The sequence below is a fragment of the Equus asinus genome, chromosome 11, assembly GCF_041296235.1.
Source record: "Equus asinus isolate D_3611 breed Donkey chromosome 11, EquAss-T2T_v2, whole genome shotgun sequence".
NCBI classification, from domain to species: domain Eukaryota; kingdom Metazoa; phylum Chordata; class Mammalia; order Perissodactyla; family Equidae; genus Equus; species Equus asinus.
Genome location: NC_091800.1, coordinates 39,872,525 through 39,898,632, shown reverse-complemented (window position 1 = coordinate 39,898,632; position 26,108 = coordinate 39,872,525). Strand labels below are relative to the sequence as shown.

Below are 26,108 nucleotides of genomic sequence, written 5' to 3'. Positions count from 1 at the left end.
AAGTAAAGTAGTTAAAAGTTTCTTAATTATGTTTTACAGGAAAAAAATAAAATGTTAACTAATTCTTTTTAAACAAGTACGTATAAGCCATAATCTCTTCTTCCCACAAGTCCAGGAGAGGCAATAAAAAAAATTACATGATTATAATGTTTAAGTGTCCAAGGCAAATCATCAGAATAAACTTAGGTAGACAAACAATATAGAAGAAAATAAAATAACAGAAGCATTATGGAGATTAGGTGTCAAAAATGATTCTAGAGTAAAATACTTGACTGACATCATGAGACTTGGGTTACAAATCTAGTTCCATGGCAAGGCTATCTTTAGTGAGGCACTAAACCTGTCTAGGAATCAGTTACATTACGTCCATAACCCAGTAATATGATCCTATAATCTTAGAAAGTAAACAAATAATGTAAATTTTAACACTGTATTAAAGCTGTCATTACTAATTTATTTACATTAATTACATAATATGCTATGTCTTAACAACTAGTATAAAAGCTTTGAAGTCCATATTTCTTCTTCCACCTGACTTATTTGAATAATTATCTATGTAATCAAATTTTAAAATTGGATTTGATCTCATTTTAGCTTTATCAAAACTATTGTGAAAAGACTAGATACATAAAGAACATTGGTTTGGAAAGATACAAATTCATAACTGAAAAGCATCCCACAGTTGTTACGTGAACAACATCAAATTAAACATCTGATTATAAAATATCTTTATAGTTCTAACAGATCTAATAAAAAAGGGAGAAGTCAAAACTTGATTTTTATTAGAGATAATGGTCAATATTTTTAAATGTGTTTTAAAATGATCATACTAAAATAACATCCTAGATATAAATTTACATAACATTGGGAAATTATTTTGAATCAGATGAAAATACAAAGAAATAGAAACTGAAAAATAGAATAATGATGTGAGATAAGCATTAATGGACAACATATTAAATATCTTTATTAGGTAGTTGACACACCACAATATTTAAATTTAATTCAAATCAAAATTAAAAATACATCTTCAAAGACCAAAGATTCATTACTGGACTCATTCATTTTTCGGTTTATGTAATCCCAACAAAAAATAGATTGGGAGTGTCTTGATAGTCGTTACTTGTATAACCATAAAGAAAAATCTGAGTTTATATTAATGTGAAGATAAAGTTTATTAGACTGGGAGACAGTGTAGTATAGTTAAGAACATAGACTTTGGAGCTAGACAAGGCTGGGACTAAATATTGGCTCAGCCACTTCCTAGCTCCCACCCACAGGCAAGTCACTTAACATCCACCTTCCATGAGCCTCAGGTTTCTCATCCTTAAAACAGGGAGGAGAAAACCTACCTCACTAGGATGTTGTGAGGATTAAATGATATCATCAAGATGAAGTGATAAATTCAGTAACTGGCACACGGTAAACACTCATAACAGATGGCAATATTACCGTTTTGCTTAATATATTAGAACATAGTTACTTGAAAAGTCTGGAGCCTGACCTGTTCCAAATTAAATATATTTCCGGAATTTAAATTCCGTTAACTCCAAAAGTGCTTTTTCTTTTGGTGCCAGTGAAATTGCCCCATCTTCTGGATGCATTTCCTTATTATTTTCTTTCCATTTTATGGATTAAGGAATAGGATAAATAGCATTTTCAGAATTGCTTTTCACTGCTTTAGAACAGTTGTTACTCACTAAATATCTAGAAACATCATAACTTAAACAGTATTCATAAGGAAATTGATGTTGTCCTTTATGAGCCATACCATCTTGTCCATATTATGTGAATTAGGCAACTGTGAGATCATCATGACCACGAAACTCAAGTGGGTCGTTAATGCTGCCTAGCAATCTTACTGTATTTCCCTAGGCCATTCATCCTCCCAGTCTTCCAGACCAGTACTTTATGTGTTCTCCTCACTTTTCCAACCTCCAACATATTCTCCTCCATTATCTGTTGACCTTGCTTATTTATTCCCTTACTAAAAAAACTGAAATAACCATTAAAGAACTTGCACAGCCTTTTACCACATCAACCTACCCACTGATATCTGCACACTTATACTTTATCTTAGCACCATGTGTTTTACCTCACCACTATCTATATTAATGTTAAGAGGAATGTGGAGGAAATGAATGACTTTCCCAACTCTATCTTAATTCTCAGGCCCCGTCTTACATGACTTTTCAATAGCCTTTAATAAATTCAACACTCCTTCCTCCATGATACAATTTCTGCATTCTTTGGTTTTGATCCTATCTTACTGGTCACACTTTAAATAATTCAACTTCTTTCATTCAATCTATAAGGTTGAAATGCTACAGCGTTCATTCCTTACCCTCTTTTCTTCCCTTCAGCACTCATCCCTTTGGTGACCTCATTTGACCTTATGATTTTAAACATCACCAAATGCCGACAACTCTCAAATGCATACATCCATTCCAAAGCTCACCCTTCACCTATTCTCTTCTCTTTCACTGCCTATTAAACATTACCACATGGATATCTGATAGGCACCTCAACATTAATATGTTCAAAACAGAATATCAGATCTCCCTCCTCTCAAACCTGTTCCACCCTAGTCTTCCCTAATTCAAGATAAACAACTCTACCTGTCAAATTTCTCAGGGCAAAACCCTTGGAGTCATTTATTACACTCTTCTTCTCTCACACTCCAAATTCAACCTCTCAGAAACCCTGATGGCTCTACTTTTAAAATTCCAGAATCCAACCACTTTGCACCACTTAGACATCTTCATTCAAGCTACCATTATTTTCCTCCCCCTGGATTACTTCAATAATTTCCTAACTTGTCGAATTCCAATCTTCCTTCTCTATAACCTATTCTGAACACAGCAGCCAGAACTAGACTTTTAAAAGGTAGGCCAGTTGATGTTATTGCTGTGCTGAAAACCCTCCATGGCTCCTCATTTCTTTCTGAATAAAGGCCAACGTCTTTAAGATGGCTTATGGGGCCCTACATAAGCTAACCTCCATTATTGCTCTTGACTTTATATTCTACTATTTGTTCCTTTGCTGTCTCTGCTTCCACTGGTCACCTTACTATTCCTTTAACATATTCTCCTGCTTTAGAGCCTTTCCAACAGCCTTTCCTTCTCCTTGGAAAACTCCTCTCAGCTAACCACACAGCTAATTCTCTTACTTCCTTCAAGTCTTGGCTCAAATCTCACCATCTTGAGGCCTAATCAAACTACTATATTTAACACAAAAATCTGCAATTTGCTTATTTAGTATGTTTATATTATTTATTGTCTTACTAGAATGTAAATTACACAAGAATTTCAAAAAATCCTCAATGTCTGACTATTGTATTTTAAATTGTAACCACCCTCAACTAGCATCCCCAAGTCGTCATCCTACTGTACGTTTTCTTTTTTCCCATAGCACTTACCAACTTCTAACCTACCAAATCATTACATATTTATTGTGCTTACAGTCTGTCACCCTTACTAAAATATAAGCTTGATAAGGGCAGGGATCTTTTGCCTATTTTGTTCACTGGTTTTACCTAAGCATTTAAAACACTTTCTGACACATACATAGTAGGTTCTCAAAAAATATTTGCTAAATGAAGGAATGAAGAAAAAAAGGAATAAAAATCATCACTTGGTCATTGCAATAGATTCCCCAAAATCCTCATAAGTGTTTAAATGGATGATCATAAAACATCTTTTTAGAAAAACTACACTATGTGATTTTGCTGTTCAGACATTCAGATTAAATATAAATATGTGTGCATACTTATCTATATAGAGAGATATATGGATATAGATCAAATCTTCTACTATCACACACATACATTTAGTCCTAGAATTGTCACTGGGTAACCTCGGGCAAGTTACTTTAGTTTGGGGTCTCTATCAGCTCTCTCATATATAAATTGAGAAGTTTTAAGTCTGCTTCAAAAAATTTTGATTCTTTATTTATCAAATATTTACAGAGAAACACAGTGTAATCAATTATGACTTTAAAAAATGAAGCATATTGCAATATGTTAACTATATTCCAGTAAATAGATAGCAGTTATCACAAGAAAGAAAATCTGGGGAGGAAAGTTTGTTTGAGAAAAATATAAATCAAAAGAACAACTTTCTGGGGCCGGCCCCATGGCCGAGTGGTTAAGTTCACGTGCTCTGCTTCAGTGGCCTAGGTTTTTGCTGGTTTGGATCCTGGGTGCAGACCTGGCACCACTTGTCAGGCCACGCTGAGGTGGCGTCCCACATAACGCAACCAGAGGCACTCACAACTAGAATATACAACTATGTACTGAGGGCTTTGGGGAGAATAAGAAGAAAAAAAGAAGATTAGCAACAAATGTTAGCTCAGGTGCCAAACTTTAAGAAAAAGAACCACTTTCCTACAATCATTAATAAATTGATATATGACCATAATCCTCTTCTGAAACTTCCTAATTTTCTTTTTGGGAAAGAAAAAATATATTTCATGTAAACTGTGTAAAATGCAGTAATTTCAGAAATATTAAAAATGATTTTTAAAAATGTGCCTTACAATAGAGGAAATACTAAAGAATAGCAATAGTGACATTTATTGAGAGCTTTTAGCAAAGGAATATCATTTTCTCTACCATGTAGTGTTCTAAATGTTTTAAAGATTATCGATTTTAATTCTCACTGTATCCATATGAAGTAGGTACCATTATTATCCTCTTTGCCTAGATACAGGAAATTAGGTACAAAATTTAAGTAACCTATCCGAGGTTACCAGCAGGCTATGCTTCCAGGTTGCTTGATTCCAGAGTTTGTGCTCTTGGCCCCTACATTAGACTGATGACAGAAAGACACACTGCAGGAAGAGCCACCAAAATTCAAGACATCTCCTACTTCAACTTTCAATTTAAATAGGAAAGCAGTGTTAGCTAAGATTCATTACTGGTTTTGAATAAAGGAAACTATTTCAATCTCACTAATTAAGAAAAGTCTGTCTAAGCAACTAATCCATGAACTAAAATTTCTTATCAAAGTCTAAAAACAAAATCAATAAATAACTAGAGAGAACACCTATTTAGAATAAGTTAGAAATCAAAAATAAATAAAATCATTTGGCTATTAATAGTAATGGGGGTGTGTGTATGTAGATATAAACACAAATTAACAGTAATGGGGGGGTGTGTATGTAGATATAAATACAAATATATAATCCAAAGATAACAATTATTTCTTAGGGCCAGCCGGGTGGTGCAGTGGTTAAGTTCACATGCTCCACTTTGGCGGCCTAGGGTTCACCAGTTCATATCCCAGGTGTGAAGCTACACACCGCTTGGAAGTGGCAGGCATCCCACATATAAAGTAGAGGAAGATGGGCATGGATGTTAGCTCAGGGCCAGTCTTCCTCAGCAAAAAGAGGAAGATTGGCAGCAGATGTTAGCTCAGGCCTAATCTTCCTCAAAAAAAAAAAAAAAATTATTTTTTACTATACATTAAGTAAATTTAAGAAGGAAAATTGACAAAAATGTTAATCCTGAGCCACTGATTTATCCATTGATTTTTGCCTGGATTCCTCAGAAGTTGCTAATTTGGGGGAAAAATTATCCTCAAAAAGTGTCATCTAGTCCAACTAATAATAGGAAACCCTCTGCCATAATAAAAACTGTTGTGTTCAGTTGTTACACTGGTTAAGAAGAAAAAGAAGAGGAGAAAAGAAGGGGGCTTTGCTAGCAAGAGTAAATTAATGGAATTGTCAAGGGGATTTGGAAAAAGAACATATGAGCAAAATGTGTAAGCTTAAGTCTCCATAAGGTACCAGAGCATTTTCTACTGGTGGAACATGCAAGAAGAATGTTAAAAGTCTATTCAATTAGTTACCTTATGTGAAAAGACAATAATGATTATGGTTAATCTGAAGAGAACATAATGACAAGAAATAAGAGAAATTCATAATGATTTAGTTTCTTACTTCTTTGCTCTTTGCAACTTCTGCAATAGCAGCAGTCCTTTGCTTTTCAAATTCATCATTATCGTTTGTAGGTTTGACAGGCATTGTAACTTGCAACGTCTTTCTTCGATCAAGTTCTCTGCTATCCACTTGGACATGAGATACACACTTCTGGTAATAATAAAAATAAATCCTTCAGTAGTTCCAAAAGAGTTTCAAGTTTTTCATAAAAAAGTAACACTTCTTCAAAAGAAATGTTTGTATCACTTACAACACCTGAAAGCTCATAAAAATACAATTCTTTCCCATAGATTTTAAAAATAAAGGTAGAAAACTAAATAAAGTAACCTTTAAATCAATGTAACTGGTAAATAAAACGAAAAGCAACACAAAAATGTGACCATCTAAAACAGGGCACACATTTAAAACATACCTCAAACCAAGAGATCTAAGTTCCATTTTAGGATAATGACTTAAAATAATTTCAAACAATCTAAACTATTGCACAAGAAGAGGTAAATTCAGATTTTTATTAACAGCCTAATTTCCACCCACATTATGCCAGAATATCCATATGAGGGTTAAGTATTCCAGTTACTTTAACACACAGAAACTGTGTTAAGCACTGAACTTATAAACCAAAAGCTAAAAACATACCATCTGCCTCAATTAGGCTACAAAGTTTCTTATTTTTAGTCTCATAAAATAAATTAAGAAAGTCATCATTGCCTAAAAATAAGCCCTCAATTCTGTTCTCCCTTCCAATCCTAGCAGAAAAATCATGTAAATGAACCTTTTTGCAATTCAATAATAAAAAAAAAGAAGCTCTCCAACAAATGCATTATACATATACAGATTTTCAGCAATATAAATATATCCCGTTGATATCAATGCACAGCCAACATTAAGTGTCTTTAACCCAAATACAGTCATGTGTCACTTGACGACAGGGACAGGGTCTGAAAAATGCATCATTAGGCAATTTCGTCGTTGTGCAAACATCAAGTGTACTTACAGAAACCTAGATGGTATAGCCTACTACACACCTAGACTATATGGTACTAATCTTATGGGACTGCCATTGTATATACGGTCCATCGTTGACCAAAATGTCGTTATGTGGCATGTGACTGTATAAAGCTAAGATATGCTAAATAAGTATTTTTCAGAATGGACTTCTTAAACAAATAATATTATTGAAACTCCAACTTTTATTATACTTTCTAATACAAAAAATGCTATAAAACACACTTCAAATTCTTGAAAACAATTAAATCATAAGTCTGAGCAATTTATGAAAGAAATATTATCATCAAAATGTTTAAAGGGAAAACAAATTCTTACAAACAGATCACTTATTAGTTCCAAATATAAAGAATGTTTACACTCTGTTTTCACTCTGGGGGTTTTTATTACACTGGTAGAAGTGAGAATATCATCAACATAGATCATATCAGGGCATTATGCCTCCTTTTATCTTGACTGTCGCTTGTTCCAAAGCACGATAAAAATCAACATATTTATAAAATACTTTCAAAATGCCATAAAATGCAAGAATGATTTTTATTTAATTTTGAATAGATTCTACAAAAAGGTTTTTGAAGAGGATGCCAGTCAACTGATCCTACCCATTTATCTTCTGATCAACTAGATATCTATTTTTCACACCAAATTTTTAAAAAAATTGTTATTGAGATGTAGTTCTCTGTTTTCTACCTGTTGTGTCCCCAACTCATCTTCACTCTGAGCCAGGATTCTCAAAGAAATATAAAGAGCAAATGCAAGGCAGATTACTAATAGCTAAATTTGGGTGGCATCCTGTGGCAAAGAGCAAGCTGCCACAGGGATTACTCTCACACTCTTCAGGGATTAAGCAGGGAGAGGGTGGAAGATATTGTTCTGAATGCAATTCATGCTGAGCACAATATGGAAGACGCAAGATATTGGCCAGCCGAGGAGCTACCTCTAGGTAACATTTTGCAGCAAGGGGCTTGAAAAATAGGAAGTAGACAGAAACCCTTTAGCTTATGTGAGAGAAGAATCAGGACTGCTATGGTTGAAAAGGAAAATTCCAACCAGAAATAAAATTAAGTCCCTAACTGAAATGGGTGTTCGGATAAAGGCAGAAGAACAGAATCTTGGAAGGGACGGTGCGGACAGCAAGTCCTCCGTAAGTGCAATGATGCCCTTCCCTGCCTCTTGTGTTCTCACTTTTTTCACTCAGCTTTCTGTTGACACTTCTATTTTCTCTCTCCCTCTTTTGTTTTTACTGAATGAAGTGAGAAATTACAGTATACTTTTGTCATTTTACTTTTGAATTTCTCTCTAAAAAAAAAAGCCCCCTCCAACATCTTATCGTAATTAGTTATAAGCTGCTTTTCAGGTGCACCTCTTAATTGCTTCAATTTGCGGGTTAACAGCTCTTGAGAAAAGAATCTACACTAACAATTTAATTACAGTAAAAAAACCCACACAATTAATAAATTTCTATAGTTAATACATTTCCTTATAACTCCCATGATCTCTGAATGAATAGTTCAGCAGAAAACGAAACACAGTTTGAATACAAATGAAAAGCATTTTTTGCTGATTGAAATTCATCTGCCAATATGCAAGTCATTACCTGTCCAAAAGGCACAAAAGGAGGTGGTCCACCTTCGGTTCCAATATTGCTTCTATTGTGTTTTGACAAGCTCTGTGAGAAAAGTGAGTCATAAAACAGAAATTATACATTAAAAATATATTTTACCACATTTACAATGCACCAGGAATCCACTTATTTTAGTAGACTCTTATAAGAAACAGGAAAAAAAGTCTTCTATAAATTATTTTGAACTATATAAAATATTTTATTCCTAACTGCAATAATTAGGCAAAAGCTCTCCCCTCATCTCTCCTTACCAAAACACACAGTGACAACAATTTTCACAAGTATATACCAAGCTGCTCCCATAAGAAGAAAACATAGTAAAAAACCTCCTCAACAAGTAGCAAATTAAAAGATAAGAAACTTCGGTAACAAGAATTTTACTTTAAAACATATTAAAACTATAATCCCACAAATACTACCTGGAAATTATCTTCAAAATGACTTTTTAGACATAAAATCTACTAGCAAACAACATACTTGTGATATTGCGATACAATAAAAAACATCTATTTGACCTTTGCCCCCAGTTCCTGGAGCAGAGCTCCTAAAACCCCTGGAAAGAGGAGTGAGAGGGGCTCCTTTTGTTATTCATAACAAGCTCCCTTGACCACACCTGAGTTTATGCTAATGAAGTGACTATTACCAGAGCCCCAGATAGCTCCAGGATTGGGGCTGGTTGCCAGAGGAACCAACCAAGTGACTAGAGGGCTGGCAACTGGGCTAATCACCAACAGCCACTGATTTAATCAATCATGTCTATTAAGGAACCTCCATAAAAATCCTAAACAATGGGGTTCAAAGAGCTTCCCTGCTGGTGCACATCCATGTTCCAATAGGGTGGTGCACACCAAAACTCCACAGGAATAGAAGCTCCTTTGCTCTGGACCCTTCCAGATCTTGCCCTATGTACCTCTTCCTTGGGCTAGTCATTGGTATCTTTTATAATATCCTTTAAAATAAACCAGTAATAGTAAGTTAAAGTGTTTCCCTGAGCTCTGTGAGCCTTTATAATAAATTACGGAACCTGAGCAGAGGGTTGTGGGAACCTCTAATTTGTAGTCAAGTTGGACAGAAGTGTGGGTAAACTGGGAGCTTACTACATGCAATGGCATCTGAAGTGAGGGCAATTTTGTGAGACAGAGTCCTTAACCTGCGGGGTCTGTGATAACTCCAGGTAGTTGGTGTCAGAATTGAATTAAACTTTAGGACGTCGATTTGGTGTCCACAGGAAACTGGGGAATTGCTTGGTGTGGAAAACCCACACATTTGGTGTCAGAAGTCTTGTGATACAAACAGTTCAGAGGAATACTGATAGAGGTGATTTCTAATTATTTAAAGAGATTAGATTGTTATAGTTTATCACATGGAGGTTACTTTCAATTACAGTAAAATTTCCTTAATAAAAGTCTTGTTTTGCAAATCAATTTATACTTGGAAGAAGTAATCAACCAACCGATTGCTCTTTAATAAAAATAAGCTTCCAAACTCGACCAATTTTAGTTTTCTTTTTCCCTAATTCTCATATTTAGGATTAGAGAGATAACAATGTATTATGGAAATAGAAAAAAAATATCCTCCTAGCAAAAGCAGTTTTTTGTGTTTTTTTTGAGGAAGGTTAGCCGTGAGCTAACTGCTGCCAACCCTCCTCTTTTCACTGAGGAAAGCTGGTTCTGAGCTAACATCCATGCCCAACTTCCTCTACTTTCTATGTGGGACGCCTACCACAGCATGGCTTGAAAAGCAGTGCCATGTCCTCATCTGGGATCCGAACCAGCAAACACTGGGCCGTCGAAAAGCGGAACATGCACACTTAACTGCTGTGTCATCCGGCCGGCCCCTAAAAGCAGTTTCTCACACTACAAAGACCTTCAAAAATGCCATAAAGAATCTTCAGAACAACTCCTCTCAGTCATCTATTCCTATCTGTTTTGTTTTTGACATGTTAACATACATGTTAAGCACTAGCTGTCATTTAACGTATCTTTTCAACTTTAAACTTTTTTGCGTATTTTTAATAATTATTTCAGAAGATATGCTTAAAATATGTCAAATAGTAAGTGAAAAAATAAGTTTAGAAAAGTCACCATGTGCTCTTTCAAACATACTTAGTTTCTGGATTATGTAAAGAATACTACATATTTTCTGTAAGTTATATAAAGAACACTCAGACTAAAGACAACAATATTTAGTTTATTTAGCAAAGAATCCTTTAAACTGTATATGAATGCCACATTTCTTTACAAGCTGTATTTAAGATGTTAACCTGTTTAAAAAAAAACAAATGCATAAAATTATCTAGGGATGCTTTCCTCAGTTTTAATTTAGATAGAAGAAAAAGATTATTTAACCAGCAATCAATCATTTCTATTTATAGTATAACTTTCTTAAAAAGCTCACATAAGCTACCAATAATACTGATGAGGATTTTTAGGCTGCTTAATTTTAAAACGGTTTATGATGAGGACTTTTAGGCTGGTTACTTTTAAAACTACAGATGAGAAGCAGGCTCCAAGGAGTGGAATTTGCTTGCTTGTCCGTTTGTTGGGAAAGATTTACATTTCTAAGGGAAACCTCGATCTGTAAAGATGCCTCCCTCACTGTGCCAGGAAGAAGGGGGATGGCCTTATCTCTAGAAACTCTTAATGCCAGAGGCAAGAACTTAAGTTGGTTGCTGTCTGGCAATCTCATGTAACTGATTTAGGGTGGTGGCTTCTAACCTTTCTAACCTTTACTTAATCCGATTTGATTCTTGTCTAAAAGTCATGGGATCACCCAATGACCAGACCCCACCAGCACTGGTACCATTTTAACTTTTTTTCATGTTCTTTCCATTATCTTGGAAAGAAATGACTCACATACCCATGCCTTATAAAATTAGCCCTAACCCTCAACTCGGGGCAGCAGCAGGAGCTCTGACTGCCCATAGGTCTTGTCCCCACGCACCAGCTCTGCCTGCCCATGGGTCCTGTCCCCATGCTATTCCACACTATTCTCTAAATAAAAGAGCACTCCTGCCAGATCTTGAGAGTCTAAGAAATCTTTCTTTCGACTCCTCGGCTCACCGACCCCGCATCAATACCATTGCTCAACATACAATATATAATTAAAAACACATTACAGAATTTCCACTTTCCATCCTGATGCACGTACAAGAGTCAGCCAATACCCCTCTATAAACAACTGGGAATATGGACAACATGTAAGAAACAACATGTAAGATTTAGGACAATAAGTAGCACAGGACTATCATCCCTGAGGGAAGGAGAAAAAAACCAGGTGAGCTCTGCCTTTTCCTTGGAGGCATGATGCAGACAGAGAGCTGAGATGAGAAAATCAATCCCACAATTCAAACAGGCTAAGGCAACTAGAAGTTGTGGGGCAGAGTTTCGGAAAAGAGGGACCCGTACAGAAAAAAAGATCCAGAAACCTGCATAGGAATTCTCTTAATTCATTGCTGAGAACTAAGCTGAGCAAAAAACAACTACAAGTTCTAAGCTTCCATTTATAATAGCATCAAAAAGAACAAAATACAGGGGCTGGCCCAGTGGCCGAGTGGTTAAGTTCGCGCGCTCCGCTGCAGGCGGCCCAGTGTTTCGTTGGTTCGAATCCTGGGCACGGACATGGCACTGCTCATCAAACCACGCTGAGGCAGAATCCCACATGCCACAACTAGAAGGACCCACAACGAAGAATATACAACTATGTACTGGGGGGCTTTGGGGAGAAAAAGGAAAAAAATAAAATCTTAAAAAAAAATCAAAAAAGAACAAAATACATAGGGATAAACTTAAGTAAAGAAGCCGATCTGTTGATTAAAAAAAAAGATTGCTAGAAGAAATTAAAGAAGACATGAATAAATGAAAAGATATCCCATGGTCATAGGCTGGAAGATTTAATATTATAAGATGTCAATACTACTCATAGTGGTCTAGAGATTCAAAACAATCCCTATCAAAACCCCAAGAACTTTTTTTGCAGAAATAGAAAAGTCCATCCTAAAATTCATATGGAATCTCAAGGGACCCTGAAGAGTGAAAACAATCCTGAAAAAGGCCTCATGCTAATCGATTACAAAACTTACTACAAAATTACAGTGATTAAAACAGTGTGGTACTGGCATAAAGACAGACATATAGACCAATAGAAGAGAAAACTCAGAAGTAAACCCTTGCATATATGGTCAAATGATTTTTGTTGAGGGTGATAAGACCATTCATTTGTGAAAGAAGAGTCTTTTCAACAAAGGATGCTGGAAAAACTGGATATCTACATGCAAAAGAATGAAGCTGGACCCTTAACTTACACCATATACAAAAATTAACTCAAAATAGATCAAAGACCTAAATTTAAGACCTCAACCCACAAAACTTCTAGAAGAAAATACAGAGGAAAAGTTTCATGACATTGGATTTGGCAATGATTTCTTGGCTATGACACCAAAAGCACAGGCAACAAAAGAAAAAAACATAAAATGGAACTTCATCAAAATTAAAAACTTTTGTACATTAAAGGACACTATCAACAGAGTGAAAAGGCAACCCATGGAATGTGAAAAAATATTTGCAAATCATATATCTGATATGAAATTGATATCCAGACTATATCAAGAACTCATATAACAGAAAAACTGATTAAAAAATGGGCAAAGGACTTACACATTTCACCAAAGAAGATATACAAATGGCCAATAAGCATATGAAAAGATGCTAAACATCACAAAACATTAGGGAAATCAAATCAAAATCACAATGAGATTCTACTTCACACCTACTAGGATGGTAATTATCAAAAAAACAAAATAACTAATGGCTGATGGGGATGTGGAGAGATTGAATTCCTTGTGCACTGCTGACTGACAGGAACGTAAAATGGTATAGCCACTGTGGAAAACAATATAGCAGTTACACAAAAAATTAAACAGAATTACCATATAATCCAGCACTTCTACTTGCAGGTATATACCCAAAAGGAGTGAAAGCAGGAATCTGAACAGATATTTAGAGGTTCGTGTTCATAATAGACCATTCACAATAGTCAAAAGATGGAAACAACTCTAATGTCTATCAGTTGATGAATGACAAAATGTAGTATGTGATATATATATAAATACACACACACACACACTGGAATATTGTTCACCCTTAAAAAGTTAGGAATTTCTAACAGATGCTACAAAATGGATGAACCTTGAAGACATGATGCTAAGTGAAATAAGCCAGACACGAAAGGACAAATATTATACGAATCTACTTACACGAGGTACCTAGAGTAGCCAAATTCATAAAGACAGGAAATAGAATGGTGGTTGCCAGAGATTGGGAGGAAGGGGGGTATGGGAAGTTATTGTTTAATGGGTAGAAAGTTTCAGGTTGGGAAGATAAATTCTGGAGATGGATGCTTGTGCAACAATATGAACGTATTTAATGCCACTGAAGTTTACAATTAAATATGGTCAAAATGTTAATTTTTATGTTATGTATGCTTTACTATAACAAAAAAAAGAAAGAAAGAAAAGATCTGTCATGGGGGGCACTAAAATGTTACAGAACTGCATTACTTTACAAATTACATCTGGTACAGAACTCTCTAGAACCTAACTTTATCATACAAAACATTTTGGGGTGTTCTTTTTTCTTCACCTGTCTGTAACTGACTTGCTACAGCTATAACACCTGCACGTGGTTTGAAAACTGCCCAATGTTCTCTTCCCCTATTTATTTTACAAAAATGTTTAGGGCTCCCTTATTTCCAAAATTAACTCTCTAGATTATGATTTCTAAGTATACATTTGATCTCTGTGTGTAGCACCTGTTAGAGGCTCAAGTAATTGCACTCTCCTAGATTTCCACATAGCCATGGTTACCAAATCAAAAAACTATAAAACCAAAGAGAACTACACATATTACGTACAGTTACCTATTAATCATATTATGATGTTTTGAAACTCTTTTTAATGTGAATTTTTATTGCCCCCTAACAAGAAATACTAACATGGCTTTCAGGAAACAAAGTGCAAAGACATATAATAAAACATTACAAGAACAACTATCAAACTACTACTAATCTCTACTACTTACTAATGTGTATGTGTGTTGGGGGTGAAGAAGTTTCCAGGAATGCAAGACTGACTTTACAGTTAATGAGACAGTTCTGGCTGGGTCTGGAAAATCATGTAAGGTGTTGGTCTGACTTGAGGACGTCTTACCAAACTTTAAAAAAATCTCTAATGATAATAAAAATACAATATATCAACTTGTGAAAGGAAACGATCACAAGAAATGGGTGAGATTTCTCTGAGAAATTCAAAGTTCATAAACTTGGCCATTTATGTAAAACTATCAAACCGCTTCTGAAGTACTTGCTTTTGTAACATTTTCCACTAAACAATGCAGTTACGGAACATTATCTTATATTGCATAGTACAGCAGCCCAAAATGTAGCACATTAGTATCATAAGAAATAAATGATAGTACTAAGGAATAAAAAATGAGCCTAAATCTCCTTATCTATTTACCTCCCAAACACAGGCAATTTCAACTAAGAAAATAGAAAAGAGTAATGTATCATAAAATGCCAAAACCTTGAAATACTGCTAGGCCCAACTGGCTCACTCTAGACAAAACACAAGATTTGAGGGTGGCACCAGAACATCAGTTTTAGCTCAAAGAGTAATTAGCTTTATGTGCTTTGTACATCATTAATTTCTCAATTATTTGTTAGGATGTTTACTACACCTAAGACTCAGAGCTACCGCTTTGGAGATACAGGAAGGCTCAGATCCATCACCTATTAGCTGTCTACTCAAAAAATAAGTTACTTAACAGTTCTTAAAATCCATTTTTGATCTATATGGACATATTCCCTTAAAAGACTTCTAGGAGGATTATATGATTAACAGATGCAAGAGCCCAACACAATACTACACACAGTTCAACAAATATTCACAGAATTGAACAAAGATGACACAAACAAGAGTTCTCACCTCAAGAAGCTTACACTCTTCTTAAAGGAGATAAATAAAAATAACTTCAGTGCTAGGTAAAAAGTAATATGCTTAATACAGATAAAGTCTTCTAAGAATTCAGTATAAAGTAGAGGAAGACGGGCATGGATGTTAGCTCAGGGCCAGTCTTCCCCAGCAAAAAGAGGAGGATTGGCAGTAGTTAGCTCAGGGCTAATCTTCCACAAAAAAAAAAAAAGAGAGAATTCAATAAAGGAGCAATTATTTCACTTTGTGAAGAAGCAAGAATTTGATCTGAGTCTAAAAGCTTGGGGACAATTTGGCCATTCAAGTATTAGGAGAGAGAAAACAAAATGAATGGTATCAAAGTGGGAAAATCTTTTTTTTTCCTAAAGTATAACCAAGGAAATCACAGAGAATCAAAGAGTCAGTAGTTCTATTTGGCAAAAACAAAACCTATGTGAAAAAAATTAAGAAAGTTGAAAAACTAAACTGGAACTAGGGCTAGATTACAAACAGCCCTGTATCCCAAATTAAAGCATTTGAAATAAAAGTAGGGTATGATGTGTTCTGAGTTAGGCTGAAGCAAAATAATCTGACAGAAGTACATAAAATAGATTAGAATATGGAGAAAGGATATGTGGAGAAACCAGCTGAAATGCTACTGCCCGTAGTCCAGGCACGAGATACTAAAGACCTAAATTATAGCAACAATAATGGAACAAGAGCAGGTACTGATATGAAATTTGACTACAGTGGATCAACAGAATTGGTTGCTGGAAGCAAAGTAGAAGAACAATTACTGAAGAATCTAGATGACTAGGAGGATGAAGACATTATTAACATCAACGGGGGAAACATCAACTAATGTGACTAGGAAGACAAATACAACAAGAATCCTTTCATTATAGTGAAATGCCAATTTGCTTTCACTTGTATGTATGTACATATGTAGGTGAGACATATATACAAACATTGTATTCATTTATATGCACAAACACTTTGTTTTTTGCAGAAAGAATAACACACAGATATATTACACATAGCTTATAACTGGTATTTTGGCAGTTTTGAAAACCCGTCAGTAAAGAGTAACTTTTAAAAATATGTAATAGGGGCCAGACCAGTGGCGTAGTGGTTAAATTCACACACCACTTCAGCGGCCCAGGGGTTTCACAGGTTTGGATCCCAGGCACGGACCTACGTACTGTCAGCACACCATGCTGTGGCAGGTGTCCCACGTACAAAATAGAGGAGGACTGGCACAGATGTTAGCTCAGTGACAAACTTCCTCAAGCAAAAAGAGGAAGACTGGCAACAGATGTTAGCTCAGGGACAATCTTCCTCACACACACACAAAAACAAAGTAATAAAATGTAACAAATACTGAAAAATGATGTCTGCTTTGGAGAAACGATATGGTTAAACAAAGGTAGATAGTTTCTGCAAAGATCACTGTGCTCCATTCTATTCAACTCTGACACATAGGATTAATTTTACTATTCATTATGGGAAGATCTAAAAATAGAGAACGCAATAAAAATAGTTTAGTGTTTTAAAAGTTCAAGCCAATCTTCTTAGTTTACACTTACTCTGTGTAACTCCCATTTCTCAATAAGGTGTTCCACTTCACCACCAAGAACTGTGGTGTTAGAGTCATTCAACAGTAGGAATCCATTTTTTACGTCCACAATGCCTGAGAGCTTAACTTTAGTTCCAGGCGGTGTGTTCAGGCTAAAGCAAAGAAGAAAAGCATTAAAACATGCCGAAGTTCCCCTCCAAAACTGGAATTCTGTGTCATACTTTGACCTCATGAAATTCTTTAAAATGCAGTAACATGAAAACTATTTTTCAGGAGACTGGCTATATAGTGTGAATAGATCACCAGGGAGGAAGTCAGAAGACCAGGTACAAGAGTATCATTTTCTACTTTAATGACAAAGAAATTAACTCCAGTTTCCACATGTAAAAAAAAAAATGTGGATAATAAAAATCACACCTCACAAATTTGTGGTAAAGACAAATATAGAATAAAAGATATAAAAGTACTTTCTCAACTATGCCATGCTGTATAAATATAAGATTTGCCTTTTTTTCCCCCTGAGCTTTGACTGTGCATTGCAAAGATATACCATGTTATAAAATTAAATTTCAATACAAGAAAAGACATCAGACCAGTAACAATCCTGGACATTTAACATCTATATAAGCTACCGTACTATACACAAAACAATGTTCATTGATGTTAACCATCTTGTTAAGATCAAATGAGAGTTATTTACTCTAAAGCATACTAACTGTAAAAGGATTTTTCTATAATAGATTAATATTATCAGATTTGGGGCAAACACCATGACTCCTTTTACAATAACCAAAGACAAAATGTTTATCCTCCTATCAACCTGTTGGTAAAGGAAACAATGGAAGAAATCCATTTTATCATGTAGGTTTATTCTAAAGTAAAAGCTCATATACCAAGCCCCACCCCATCTCTTCACACATACAACAAGAGGTAAGTACTCCAAATAGGAAGAGGCTGTCCCAAAACACTTAGGATAAATTAGAAAATTATACTGAAACGGCTTCACGTTGTTCACATCTTAAAAGTTCATGAAATTACCATGTGCTGATATATGCAACAGCAAATCAGTGGAAGCATTTATATCACTGGTCTATTCTGAAGAAAGATGGTTGATTAAATAGTTATTAACAAGAAAAAATAGAATATGCCTGTTTTTAAAGCTTCAAAGATCCCATACAGAGCAAGACATTTATCTGTCAAAAATTATTCTGAGGACCCCCAGCTAATCATTCTTAAGTCATCACATGTAACTTACAGAACAAGTGGTCACGAATAGCCTTGCTGAACCTAATTCTTACAAAAGAATAAACAGGTACTAAAATTTTAATGCAATTTTTACTACATCACCTTTAAGGCCATAACTAACTCTTGTTCAGAGAGCATATTTTGGCTTAATTACTATTTTTATTGGCATCCCAAAGTATCTTTACTCTCTCTCTTCATTGCAGTTTTGAAAGAACAAAACAAAACCAGTGAGAAACGGGGCAGGAGGTAGGATAGTCAAGTGGAAGGAAGCACCCAAGAGAAATGAAATGCCCACTGGAGGCAGCACAGTCTCCACCAGCTTCTGGTTTAACCTCTCCAGTGAGTTCTTCTACCTTCCACCTAAGATAACCAATAACCAAACTTATTTTGAAAATAGTCCCCCAAGTTGTTCACATGTAAGAACACTTTTGTAAGCTGTTGTTTTTATAGCACCAAAAGTAGACATGCTACTGCAACGATGAATGAATGAGCAAGTGGCAATAATTTGTTTCAATTGTCAAACTGCAATAAATTCAACAAAAGATGACAGTGGACAGCATAAGGGACCCTCCTCTCTGGGCTGATCTTATGCCTCAGAGAAATATACAGCAGTAAAATTGAGAATGAGCCATTACATGAAAGTCTTTCTTCTGAGTCATCTGTGAACTTCCTTGTAGGGAGTCTGACTGAGTTCGTCAAAGGGGAAAAAGTTGTGTTTGTCCACAAAAGTAGGAATCCTACTTTTCAAAAAGGACACAACAAAATCAAAAAGTCAATAAACCCCCTTTGTATATGAAAATTAACATTTTCCAGGAACATATATCATATCTTCTAAGGACGGAGCCTCCCTCACCAGAGGCAGACAATGGTTGAAGAAAAGAAAAAGGGAAATTATTGAGCATGGTACACAAGGCCTCAACCTATCACATTTGCTCCCACATACCACCATCCCAAATCACTGAAGCTCTACAAATGGAACTGCTCACTCATGTCTTGTCAGGACACTTCATCTTTGCTTGTGCCATTCCCCCTCTCATCTCTCTCAAAACGCCTTCTCATATTTTAAGTCGCATTCCTGGCTCTCCCAGGTGGATGCAGTGTTCTGAACTCCTAATCCTTTCCGTTGATAAATTTGTATAATAATTTGTCTGCCTATGTGCCTATCTTATCAGCACATGAGCTACTTGAGGGCAAAATCTAAACCCTCTTACCTTTCTATCTCCAGCACTGGACAAAGGGGCTGGAACACAGTGGATGCTAACTACTTGTGAAATGCTAGGAAATTAGAGAAATATGGTCTAGGAGTTTACACTAAATGAAAAAGCTCAAAGGACCCAAAGCAGCAAACATAAGCATATCAAATGACTAAGAAGAGAAAAACAAAAGAGTTTGCAAATGTCCAATGAAAATTCCTAAGAAAATAGAGCTCAAACTAACCTATCAAGGACACTTAGGATAAAGAAGACACTTTCTCTTCCTTCTCGTTGCTTTTATTCATTAGAATAGGCATGAGTCTGAAAGTCTCTCATAAAAATAGCCAAAAGAAGAAAGTGGAAAATTTGTCCTTATGGAGTTCTTCTTCCTCTTAGAAAGTGGGGTGGCACACGACATTCTGCAGCTTCAATCATTTCCTAAGAAAATTCATTTGCCCATAAACTTTTCAATGGACACAGCTGTCAAGGAAGAAACTGTAACATATTGAAAGAAATTCAGTTTGTTCTGGGTAATTTTTGAATGACCTAAAATTTACTGACAAAATTGAAAAGACTACTTTTCATGCAAGAACACCTTAAATTTGTTTTTATAATTAACATTGAAGCAAGGAGTAACTAACTCCATTCTTAACTATTCTTCTATACAGATAAAGTAGAAACTCTTTAATTTCCTCTGAAAACTGTAACATGCACTTAAGAGTTCATTCATTCTTTTCAAAGTTCTTAAAACACAACCCATGGTGAATAGCTCCTTCAAACACTCTATAACAAATATACAAAATAAAGTGCCAATCACCTTATTTTTGACAAGTAACTATATTCTACTGCTGTGCAACTTATATGACCATCAGTCATCTGCAAACGCAGCATTCTCGGTGCAGCCTGAGATTCTTCGTTATCCTTTGGTGCAGCAACATTGCGAATTTTTTGAACTTGCAAAACGCATGGACCTTCAAGCTGTCAAAACACAAAGGAATAAATATTACCTTCTAGCCATGGTTTTTTCACTTATAATGTTTCTCTTTTCCTTAATGGTTACAGTTTATGATTTATAATAACTTCAATTAAATAAGGTCAAAACTGAAATTATATTACACACATCATGGGTTTTTTTGGTGTGTATTTAAAGATGTAACTTCAGGGGCCGGCCGAGTGGCACAGCGGTTAAGTGCGCATGTTCCACTTCTGGCGGCCTGGGGTTCACTGGTTGGGATCCCGGTTGCAGACATGGCACGCCATGCTGTGGTAGGCGTCCCACATATAAAGTAGAGGAACATGGGCACGGATGTTCGCTCAGGGCCAGGCTCCCTCAGCAAAAAGAGGAGGATTGGCAGCAGTTAGCTCAGGGTTAATCTTCCTGAGAAAAAAAAAAAAAAAAGATGAAACTTCAAAAAGGCCTCCTGAAGAACATTTTTTTTTTATAACACTGAATTCATTTTCAGAAAGTAACAAGAAAAGAAAATTCTAGGAAAACAAGGTTATATTTCTGGATTAAAGGCATATTAGTAGATGTTTTTAGTCTTAAGTGCTCAAAATAGTTCACATACATCCCTCTTCTCCCAACTACCTTAAAGGACATTACGAAATTAAAGAACTGGGTAATTTTTAAAGAATATCAACTTTGCAGCAGCAGTTGAAAGGAATTCTTTCTGTTCAAAAACATTAAACTACACCCTCTTCTGGCATAAATGAAGAATACAATACTCCAAAATTTAAACTATATACAATTCAAGAAGTGTGAGCCATACTTATTTTCACATTTCCTTTTTACATTAGTTTAAATCTAGTGCTATATTATATGTATTGGCAGAAAGGAGAAGAAACATTCTCTCTGGCCACATTTCCATCAAAGATAAAAATAAGGGGCCAGCCCAGTGGTGCAGCAGTAAAGTTTTGCATGTTCTGCTTCAGCAGCCTGGGGTTTGCCGGTTTGGATCCCGGGTGCAGACATGGCACTGCTTGGCAAGCCATGCTGTGGTAGGCGTCCCACATATAAAGTAGAGGAAGATGGGCAGGGATGTTATCTCAGGGCCAGTCTTCCTCAGCAAAAAAAAAAAGAGGAGGATTGGCAGCAGATGTTAGCTTAGGGCTAATCTTCCTCAAAAAAAAAAGATAAAAATAAAATTGATGAACTAAGTAGCTATTAAGTTAAAAGTTTTATGTACTAAAATGCTGACGGCATAACTGAGAAATGACAGGAAAATCTGCTTGCACATCTGAAAACTAAATTTAACATAAAGTGATACTTTCCAAATTATAAAATATTATACCTTTAAGTAGTACTGTACCTACAAAGGAAAAAAAAGGCTAATTTTTTTATTAAAAAGAATCTTTTAAGTATATATTTTCAGCAAACAGAAATGTGAAATGATTGACATTTACACTTAATTTCTTGAGTATGTCCCCAAGTTGACAAACTTCTACTCTATATTTACCAGTATTTTGCCTGCAAAGGAGTAATTTTTATAAATTTAGGCCTAGAGAATATAATCAGAGAAAAGACATTAAAATTTCATCTAATTTTTAGTTATAAAAAAATTCCAAGTTGAAACAAGTCCAAAACCCTTAATAGGTATAGATAAGCTGCCAATTCAAGGTGAACTTTTTCATATGCTTTCGTTAATATCATTACAATAGACATTTAAATTAAACCATAGGCAGGCTACGGTTACTACAACGTTCATCATTCTCTTTATTTTACTACTACCAATATTTTTAGCTTAGACTTCGACAAATATCTAGCCTGTGTTGTCCAGTACCACACGTGACTATTTAAATTTACATTTAAATAAAATAGAATGAAATTAAAAATTCAATTCTTTAGTCGTGCGAGCCACATTTCAAGTGTTATATATCTAAACAACACAGATAAAGACTGCCTGCATCACTGCAAAAAGTTCTCCTAGACAATCAGTGATGATCTAGACCTGTGTTCCAAAGTGAGACTCATGCATCCTAGGGAGTGCACACCCACTGAAGTGTGGGAGGCAAACATGCATTTCTATTTCATTCTTAGACAGAAATTAAACTTTCCTAATATTTCATATCCCAAGCAACAAGGGCGCCCTCAGTCCGTATGACATACAGGTCACAAGGCATCTTTACAGAATTTGGGGAGTTCTGCATCCCAACGGTTTTGACACGGCACCTTCGCTAGTTTCTTTGCTTTCAATTTGTTATGACAAACTGCCTTTTATTTGTGTGCAGTTAAATGGATATACAGATTATATTTCCTAGTTTTAATCATTAATGCTCACAAATGGACAAGCGGCTTTAAAAGATTCTGCTAAAGAAACACAAATTGAAGATAATGCCAACGACACAAACACAGGGTAGGAATAGAACCAATTTCGCTGATCTCCTACATCTGGTCAACCATGAGAACAAAAAGCTGCAGAATTCTAGGGAGGAACACCTGCCCCCAGCTCCTGATGTTTCCCTGCAAGTAGCAAGTTTACTTATTTAATTACGCCAACTCCTGGACTCTCCATCCCTTTTAGTGGATTAAATAGTGCCAGCTACCAAAACAACAAAAAGATACGTGCACCTGGAAGCTATAAATGTAAGCTTATTTGGGCAAAAGGACTTTGCATATGTAATTAAGGTCAAGATCTAGAGACGAGATCATCCTGGATTAGGATGGGTCTGAAATCCAATGATAAGTGTCCTTATAAAGGAAGAGAAGAGGAAAGAAACACAAAGAGACAGGGTATAAAGGCCGTGTGAAGATGGAAGCAGAAATTGGAGTTACACATCTACAAGCCAAAGAACAAGAAAGACTGCTCGTAGCTACCAGAAGCTAGGAGAGAGGCATGAAACAGATTCTCCTTCAGAGCCTGCAAAAGGAACCAACCGTGCTAACTCCTTGATTTTAGACTTCTGACCTACAGAGCTGTGACAGTACAAATTTCTGTTGTTTTATGCCACCACGTTTGTGGTACTGTTACAGCAGCCTCAGAAAACTAACACATGCACTTATGGAATGACTCGTCTGATAGGGAAGAATATGCTGTACATATTGGGCTCATCTTTACCCTTCCTTTTCTTGGGATCCAGGTAGGGACCCTGAGGGAGGAGGTACCTACTCAATTTCCCCACTGGATTAGCACTGCCATAAAGTGAGTGTACAAGTCTGCCTCGTTTGTGGTTCAGTTAATGGATCCAGTTGGCTCTCCCACTAAACCACATTTTCCAAATTAAATTTTTTTTTTTTGAGGAAGATTAGCCCTGAGTTAACAGCTGCCAATCCTCCTCTTTTTGCTGAGGAAGACTGGCCCTGAGCTAGGATCCACGCCCATCTTCCTCTACTTTATATGTGGGAGGCCTACCACAGCATGGCTTACCATGCGGTGCCATGTCCACACCTGGGATCTGAACCAGCGAACCCCGGGACACCAACGCGGAATGTGCGAACTTAACCGCTGCGCCACTGGGCTGGCCCTCCAAATTAATTTTTATCAATAATTTTTATCAAAGTTGATATTTTGGCCCACTTGTGTCACTCCTTTACTTCTCAACTGCTTTAAAACCAAAGCAGAAAAGGAGGCACTATTTATTAGACTCTCCTTAGAAATTCCCAAATTATAGTCTTTTTTTTTTTGAGGAAGATTAGCCCTGAGCTAACATCTGCTGCCAATCCTCCTCTTTTTGCTGAGGAAGGCTGGCCTTGAGCTAACATCCATGCCCATCTTCCTCTACTTTATACATGGGACGCCTACCACAGCATGGCTTTTGCCAAGCAGTGCCATGTCTGCACCCAGGATCCGAACCAGTGAACCCTGGGCCGCCAAGAAGTGGAATGTGTGAACTTAACCACTGGGCCACCGGGCCAGCTCCATACATAGTCTTTTGACAGTCCCTTCTCATTTTGAATCATCAAGCCCTAAGATTAGGGATTCCACAATTCAGAAATATTCTATAAGTAAACCAGCAGATATAATGAATTTTTTCATTATTATGTTCACAATGTTCAGTAGTCAAAAAATAGGGTAGTATTAGACCTAAATATAACACAAATAGTAGAATAAAATGCTATGATTCTAAGATCTTAAATCCTAACTTTAATCCTGAATCTAATCTCATCTACAAAACCGAATGAGAATTAACTTCAAAATCGTTGTTCAACTCGTGTCAAGGGCAACCCCAAAGTAAAAAAAGATATCAATTTAAATGAAAATAATAAAAAACAAAGATTAATCTTTGACTACCCAAGATTTTTTTAATGTCTGATTTTCTCCTTTGCATAGTCATAAGGAACAGTTAAAAGAAATTACTGCAAAAAGTTTAAACAGGGGTAAAAAGAATTTATTATGGTATCTCCAGGTAAAAATCTCTAATTCTATTAAACAATATCAAGTATCTGCCAGAAATATTCTCTGAGGCCAAAAAAATTCATCCAGGCTTCATTCCTTCCTCTCCTTAGGGAGATGGACACCTCTGTCACCTGACGTCCTAACTAGCCCTACCCACTGATATGGAATATCACGTTGAAATGGCTATATTATTTTATTAATTTATTTCTCATACTAAATAATATTCTAATTTACAATCAGACCCTCCAAAGTTTGGATGACATGGAACCAGTTATCTACAGTCTGATCACACGTAGATAAACACTTAAAATGAGATATTTTAGGACTCTACAAACCATCTAAATTTAGACATTCTATGATAGTATGAAATATCTGCCAGCCATTTTATTTTATAATCTTATCAATTTCCTTGAGAAATAAATTTTTCAATCTATACCTAACAACATAAGCATCACATTCTCCATCAACCTAGAAACAGGACCATCGACTCAGAAAGAATCCATGAGTATGGTTAAGTTCTGATCAATCTTCCAACATTATTGCCAAGTGGGTTAAAATCAAGAAAATAAAAAAGTTTCATCCTCCACAGTCCTTTTAAGTATTTAAAAATCAAAATTCATTTCTTTCTTTACTCTATCACTACTTTCAAAACATTTCCAGTGGCTTCAGTAGAGATTTCCTAGGGCTCATTTTTTTCCCACTCATTTATATAAGAGAAGTTTGGGTGGACTATTCACATCCTTACCTTAGGATCCAAGCAACCGGGCAACGACTCAAGAAAGCTGCCTTGGAGTAAGAAATAGTGGTTCTGTATATAGGTCATTAAAATCTTGAAGGATAAGCTTTTATGATGCCCTCTTTCTTACCTACTTCTTTGCTCTGTCAAAACAACTCAGTATCATTTTAACAACGTGGGGTGGGGCAGGAAGAGAACAGAGGGAAAAAAGTATGATTTGTCAGAGACTATACCAGTATCAGACTCAAGAAAACTGGAATAAAAGAGAAATGTTTACATAATGTTCAAAATTTCAGAACATTCCCCATGTCATCCATGCAGGCACCTCTGGTAAGCCTCAATTTGGAGGATATTTTCCTCCAGAGAAGATCTTTATTTGCTTCTGGTAGTAATAATATTGCAACTGAGAGCCTCAGCTTTGGGCTAGTGGAAAAGTAGCAAAGGTAACCTTAGCCAGAACCTTAACTCACTGTAAGTTAGCAGCACCCC

General features: G+C 35.9%; 1 protein-coding gene across 14 annotated transcripts in view; it reads right to left on the bottom strand.

Annotated features, from left to right (window-relative positions):
* Positions 1-26,108, bottom strand: part of TDRD3 (tudor domain containing 3) — a 168,381-nt gene that overhangs the window by 67,992 nt on the left and 74,281 nt on the right. For 13 of the 14 annotated variants that reach the window (XR_011493007.1, XR_011493008.1, XM_044779879.2 and 10 more), the window contains 4 exons: positions 20,368-20,528; positions 17,123-17,264; positions 8,543-8,614; positions 5,941-6,090 (listed from right to left, as the gene is read on the bottom strand). Coding sequence is in view for 12 of the 14 variants with exons in the window: in XM_044779879.2 (XP_044635814.1) it covers positions 5,941-6,090; positions 8,543-8,614; positions 17,123-17,264; positions 20,368-20,528 (525 nt within the window). In the remaining 2 variants the exon portion in view is untranslated. Of the gene's footprint in view, positions 1-5,940; positions 6,091-8,542; positions 8,615-17,122; positions 17,265-20,367; positions 20,529-20,670; positions 20,884-26,108 lie in introns of those variants that run through there. The other variant, XM_014835531.3, reaches the window with a different exon arrangement.